The sequence below is a fragment of the Acipenser ruthenus genome, chromosome 2 (assembly GCF_902713425.1).
Source record: "Acipenser ruthenus chromosome 2, fAciRut3.2 maternal haplotype, whole genome shotgun sequence".
In the NCBI taxonomy this organism is placed as follows: domain Eukaryota; kingdom Metazoa; phylum Chordata; class Actinopteri; order Acipenseriformes; family Acipenseridae; genus Acipenser; species Acipenser ruthenus.
The window spans coordinates 111,509,925-111,516,644 of record NC_081190.1 but is presented as its reverse complement, the minus strand read 5'-3'; the positions used below and the strand labels follow the sequence as shown (position 1 = coordinate 111,516,644).

At 39.8% G+C, this 6,720-nt stretch overlaps 1 protein-coding gene across 1 annotated transcript in view; it reads right to left on the bottom strand.

The window, feature by feature from the left end:
- Positions 1-739: 739 nt before the first annotated feature.
- The window catches only part of LOC117409394 (sister chromatid cohesion protein PDS5 homolog A), a 44,233-nt gene continuing 38,252 nt past the window's right edge, over positions 740-6,720 (bottom strand). The window contains exons 29-33 of the mRNA XM_034015376.3: positions 6,621-6,683; positions 6,374-6,519; positions 5,945-6,050; positions 4,836-5,191; positions 740-925 (exon numbers count right to left, since the gene is read on the bottom strand). Of these exons, the coding sequence (XP_033871267.3) occupies positions 922-925; positions 4,836-5,191; positions 5,945-6,050; positions 6,374-6,519; positions 6,621-6,683 (675 nt within the window). The 3' untranslated portion in view covers positions 740-921. The remainder of the gene's footprint in view (positions 926-4,835; positions 5,192-5,944; positions 6,051-6,373; positions 6,520-6,620; positions 6,684-6,720) is intronic.

Genomic DNA, 6,720 nt, shown 5'->3' with positions numbered 1-6,720 from the left:
TTTAAAAATATTTTCAATCTCTAAAAACACAAAATGTATGAACAGTTCTGAACCGTTTCAAATGATTTATGCAGGCATCTAAAATCAAACATTTTTTTGAAAACCTTTACTTTAGCATCATCGTGAAATGTGGTAAAACATTACCCGAAACAAAATGGTCTTGTACACCCTTCCCTTCTCCATTCTGTTACAAAAATGTAAAATCTGAACAAAATGTAAAACAAAAGGCCTCTGTATAAGAACCACATTACCTGCTACAGCTTTAAAACATGGTCTTCGTTAAAAATGTAGGCAAGAACTAAATCTGTAAAACTTCAGGGATAAGCATCTGTTGGGAATGATACAATTCATTTTTATTATCGAGAACAAGCAATTAACTTTGAAACAACTGCTAGATTTCAATGTTTGTGGTTCCACTGGGAGCGCAAGTTTCACAAAGAACACCAAAACCTACCGGTTTTCCCTCCACCCGACACTGTATGATGGGCAAAAATGAATTTGCTCTTGCAAGAGTAGGCAGTGGGATTATTTGGCTTGAAATTATTTTTAAAGTCAACCTGGAGACTCTTCTGGAAAGAAATTGCTTTCAGCAAAATGATGATGATATCTTGTCAGCAGAATTTAAACATCCATGTTTTGGGACCTGAATTTATATTTTAAAAGTTCCATAAAAAATAAGTCTCCATGAAGCATGAACGAATGCTTGGGCCTCCGTTCCAAGAGTCCCCCCCCCCCCCCCCCCCCCCCCCCCAAAAAATGTTTTTTTCGCTGAGGAGAAAGCTTGCTTTCAAAACGTGTCTTGTATTCTCAGGGCAAAGAGCTGTATAATTAAGGAACTTCAGCTTCTGTACAGATCTGGGTGCCCTGAAGACTTCCTGAAACAGGTGTTTTACTTTCTTGGTCTTCGTACAGTCCTCCTTTTTACCTGACAAAGAAAGAACAGGATATTAAAATGTATATCTAAATGAACACAAGTTATCGTCTGCAGGAAGCAGATATAGCAAATGACTTGGAGCAAAGAGATTCACTTAAAATGGGATGCTGGGCAAATCCCTCAACACATTGTGTCACAATTTCGCACTGCTGTGAAATCAGATTAAAAATCGCGATTTAAATGGCTTGATTTAAAAATAAATAAATTAATAATTAAATAAATAAATAAATAAATAAAGAAAGAAAGAAAGCTCTTGTTTCCTTTACTACCTATTTTATACAGTTTCTCAAGGAAAAGACATGAACGGGAGCTCCCAGGGGGCAGCACTCAATTGGCCGAGCACCACCGGGGGGGGGGGGGGGGGGGGTGGGGGGGGGGGGGGGGAGGGAGGAGGGCTAGGTTGGCCTGGGTGTCCTCGGCTCACTGCGCATCAGCAACCCCTGTGGTCTGGCCAGACAGCTGCGGGCTTGCCTGTAAGCTGCCCACGGGTGGCTGCATGGTGAGTCTGCAGTGTGTAAAGAAGTGGGCGGCTGATGACAGACGACACACACTTCGGAGGACAGCGTGTGTTCGTCTTCGCCCCTCACGAGTCAGCGCAGAGGTGACAGTGGTGGGCTGAGCTTAAAAATAATTGGACATTACTAAATTGGGGAGAAAACAATAAAAACAATTGCCAACCACTAAATTAAAATAAATAAATAAAAATAAATTAAAAAAAATTAAATACCACATACCTCAGAGATTATTACTTTCTATTATGTTGCATATAAACATAGTGCCGTGAAAAAGTATTTGCCCAGTCTGATTTTCTGCATTTTTGCACATTTTTGACATTGTATTTGGTCAGATTTTTTTGTGGGTTGTAACAGTATATAGAGGAGTCAGAGAGAAAATCACAAAGTTTGGTGCTTCTTTCATTTGTTTGGTGTGCAAGGTAATCAAACATGCAATCTTCAGGTGTGAAAAAGTTATTGCCCCCCCCCCCCTAGTTAACGCAACCCAATTAAAGGGATAATTAGGGTCAGCTGTTTGAATACTTTGGTTAACAACCAGGCCTGCTTTGGGCCAGCCTTGCCGAATATAAATCTGACTAACTTTGGCCCTTACCATCAGAGTGAAGTTGTCAGCACACAGGTTCTAGAGGCACATCATGCCACGAACAAAAGAAATTCCTGAAGACCTCCGGAAAAAAGTTGTTGATGCCTATCAGTATGGAAAGGGTTACAAAGCCAAAGTCATTTCTAAGGCTCTGGGGCTCCACCGAACCACAGTCAGAGCCATATTGTCCAAATGGAGAAAGTTTGGGACAGTAGTGAATCTTCCCAGGAGTGGCCGTCCTGCCAAAATCTCTCCAAGAGCAAGGCGTAAAATTGTCCAGGAAGTCAAAGAACCCTAGAACATCCAGGGATTTGCAGGCCTCTCTCGCCTCAGCTAAGGTCAGTGTTCATGACTCCACCATCAGAAAGACACTGGGCAAAAATGGGATTCATGGCACAGTAGTAAGGCAGAAACCATTGCTCACCAAGATAACATGAATGCTCGTCTCAAGTTTGCCAAAAAGCACCTGGATGATCCGCAAGAGTTCTGGAACAACGTTCTATGGACAGATGAGTCAAAAGCGGAACTTTTTGGCCGACATGGGCCCCGTTATGTCTGGCAAAAACCAAAAAACTGCATTCCACAGTAAGAACCTCATACCAACGGTCAAGCATGGTGGTGGTAGTGTCATGGTTTGGGGATGCTTTGCTGCATCAGGACCTGGACGCCTTGCCATCATTGAAGGAACCATGAATTCTGCTCTGTATCAGAGAATTCTACAGGAGAATGTCAGGCCACCCGTCCGTGAGCTGGAGCTGAAGCTGAAGCGCAGCTGGGTCATGCAGCAAGACAATGACCCGAAACACACAAGCAAGTCTACATCAGAATGGTTGAAGAACAAGAAATTTAAAGTTTTGGAATGGCCTAGTCAAAGTCCAGACCTAAACCCCATTGAGATGTTGGGGCAGGACCTGAAAACGAGCAGTTCAAATGTCACTGAGTTGAAGCAGTTCTGCATGGAGGAATGGGCCAAAATTCCTCCACGGCGCTGTGAGAGACTAATCAATAACTACAGGAAGCGTTTGGTTGCAGTTATTGCTGCTAAAGGTGGCGTAACCAGTTATTGAATCTAAGGGGGCGATTACTTTTTCACACAGGGGCATTGGGTGTTGCAAATCTGGAAGGTAGTTTTTTTTTTTTTTAAATCTTTTGCTAAATTGCATTAGCTTTTACATTGTAGATAGTTCTGTGCATGGGTAATATTTTGATTTAATTTTGCTCTTGGGTCATTAACGGGGAACTTTACATACTGCTACAATCCGTATCCGATTTAAAAGTATGTACTGTATTACAATCCACGTGTAGTCTCATGGCAAGTGATACTTTCAGAATCATATTGTTATGAATTAAAATACTTCTGTTGAAAATATAGTACTGTACTACCAACAAAACCAATACAGTGTATCTAAATAAATAAATAAATCAAATAAATAAATAAATGTAAAGTTTGAGAAAAAGGAAAACTGCTGTGTACCAAAATGATCAATAAGAAAAAAGAAAAAAGAGAAAAGGATATTTCAGGTACTTAATTGATTTGTAATCAATTATTCTACCTTTAATCAGGACGTTTCGGACTACAAGTCCTTCATCGGCTGAATACAAAAAAAACAACCCTGCTCTGTTGTGAAAAAGTTTAACTGATAAAGGGTTCCTTTCTACTCAGAATAATAAAAAAAACACATCCACCCCAAGTGACTATATGCCACTGGTGGTTAGAATAAAACAATTACTGTATGCATTTGTTTTGTCTTCACGTCACTACAAATAAACTAGACATGAGTTTGAGCAAAATCAGCATGAATGGCACCTCTGATAAAGTGGTTTAATAAATAACGGATGGAAAAAATAATGGCTATAAAGTGAAAGTATATATGAGAATATATTAAGTCAGATTAAAAAAGTCAGATCACAAGCGGCAGCCATATTAACATTATTTTTGCACTTGAGTTGGTGTAACTTCTTTTGTAGAAAACAGGAGAAGTTCAAACTTTTTGCACTAGCATGATTCTAAAGCGCAGTCAGAACTACAACCACTGAAGTCTCCAGGACAAAAGTGTTAAATTAAAACTAAACCTCATACTGTTAAGTTAAAACACACAATTATTGGTTAATAAAGCTAGCCTGGTCTGTGAATTGAAATGTATTCAACAGCGTAATATTTGTCTGCCTTTCCCTTGTGCACCTGAAGAGTAGCTCCCTGAGTTAGTTCTGTCTCTGCAAGCTCTTCCTGGCTGCTCTCATTACTAAACAGATCCATCTCCTTTACAAAGCAATCTGGGCTGGACTCTACATCCAACAGAGAATCGCCATCACTGCCCAAAAACTGGCTGCTGAAAAATGCAAACATTTGTCATTCTTAAACTTCAGACTGACATTATATGGAACATACAGTAATAATTTATCTGCTATATACAACCTTATAGTGCAGGTAAACAATGCTTTACTTTGTGCTAAATTTCAGGAAAAACATTAAAAGCAAAATCTTACTTTCACTGGATTTAATGGACAAAAAAAAGGATAAAACACTACTTTCCCTAACCCTTGTAGATGGTTATTTATTTTACTACAACACTTGTGATCAAATTCATAACATCCTATAAGTATTCCAACAAGGTGAAGTAAACAATACTCAGTATTTTACTAAAACTACATACTCATTCATAGTAGTAATACATGTTTGTAGATTAAACAATACTCAAGCCATATTGTTTTCTTTTTTGGGTAAACATTTTAGTATACTTCAATTTTCAACATATTAAATATTAAAATGTAGGCTGCCCAACATCCAGTTTTAACCCATTACCTTTGCAAATCCATTTGCCTCTGTGCTGGTGCTTTCTTTGCCTCTGTGTCCTTCTGCTGTTTTGGTACTTTGACATTTGCTGCCTCCAGCCCTCCAGGACTCTCCAGGGTGGGTGCTGCCCTCTTCCTCCCTCTCCCACCTGTCTTTGCCTCGCTGCTTTTGTCAGTGCTGCCTGGAGTCTGTGATTTGGGGGGCCGTCCCCGCCTGGGTTTAGGGGGTACAGGTCCACCCATTTCACCTGGCTGGTCCTCCTCTGGGTTCTGATGCATGTTCTCACTTCCATCAGCAGGTGCCGCTCGCTTCTTCCCACGCTCGGCACTGTCATTGCCTGTAGCAGACTGCTCAGAATTCACCTCCTATGGGATGAAAGAAACCAAGGATGCACATCAACCTGTAGCACAGTTGTGGCAAATGGTTGTCCCCAAATATTGCGTGCTGCAGAACTTTAGGGGAACATTGCAACTAGAGAGAACTCAAGCCTGATCCAAGCTGTTAAGGTATAATACTAAAAGGAATAACTGTTAATTCTCAAAACACTGACTAACGTTTGTTTAACAAATTAAAATCTGGTCCATAAATGGGGGGGGGGGGGGGGGGGATGCTTTGTATCACTGATAAGCAAAGAGATGTGGCAGTGAAACAGTTGATTCTTACTTAACACTGGTTATGCAACATGACTAAAGAAATGGCATCTCAAAGTGCGTGGTCATTGATAGGGCCAGAAAACAGACCTATCAATGAAATCAAACACTCACATGAACATAACCACATTAAAGTCATAGGTTAAAAAGTTAAGGGTACAGTTAAATTCTGCCTGATGAGCTTCCATAATATTAAAATATAAAAAAATGCCTTCTGAAATGGTTTAAGTTGTTAGCAGTTGAAGCATACAAGCGCCACTGATAAAGGATACATTAATATGTACTCGGAGATACACCTCCAAATGAAACACAACATTAACACCTGCTGGTTTCAAAGACAGTTGGTAATCTTGGTCTGCGAGATCAGATTTAAAAGACTTGTATTTGGAATCGGTTTTACAGAAACAGACAGTAGGCATGTCTTAAAGGGTGGATTTCTGCAAAACACACACACACTATTACGTTTACCTTGTTTTTCACAGGTTCAGTTTTAACTGGCGTCACCGAGAGCAGTATAACTGGGTTCTCTTCATTCTCACTTGCTCCCGTCTCTGAAGCATCTGTGCCCTGCTCTCTTATACAGAGCAAACAAAATTCAGATTTAACTTCATTATTTTAACATATATACAATTTAGATTTGTTTTGAACAGGTGGTTAATTTGTAATTAGTGAAGTCTCTCAATGTTGATTAACAATGCATAAGTGAAAATGCTACAACCATGGCAAGTCTGACATGTAGATGCTTTCACACAACCAGATTCTGATATGCTCTGAAATATGTATACCCAAACATGCAAAAAATATACATATGGATTCCTGCCTCCACCATCTTCCCCTGCACTGAGTAATCAGACAAGTCAAATCCAGGTATCAAGTCACAAAACAAGTCCTCCTTACCTTCCTTTGTTTCCTGATGGTGAGCTTGGTTCTGAATTCCCACTGACGTTACTTCCAGTTTCTGAACCTGCTGTCCTGTTGTACGGCCTCTTACCAGTAACAGACAGGGGTTTGTTTACTGTACCTAACACACTGGCTGGTTTGGGCTAAAAAAAATAAAAAAATAAAAAGAGTTTATGTGTTAATTACATGTAACTTGCTCTTTTAAAAAAAAAAAAAAAAATGAACAGATATCAAAAAAGCAAACCTTTCCCGTTAGGAGGACTGTTCTGGCTTCCAGTGAGAGATATTCCTTGTCGTTTATGAAATCCTGTAGGTATGAAATTATGAAAGGTTTATCTTTAGGT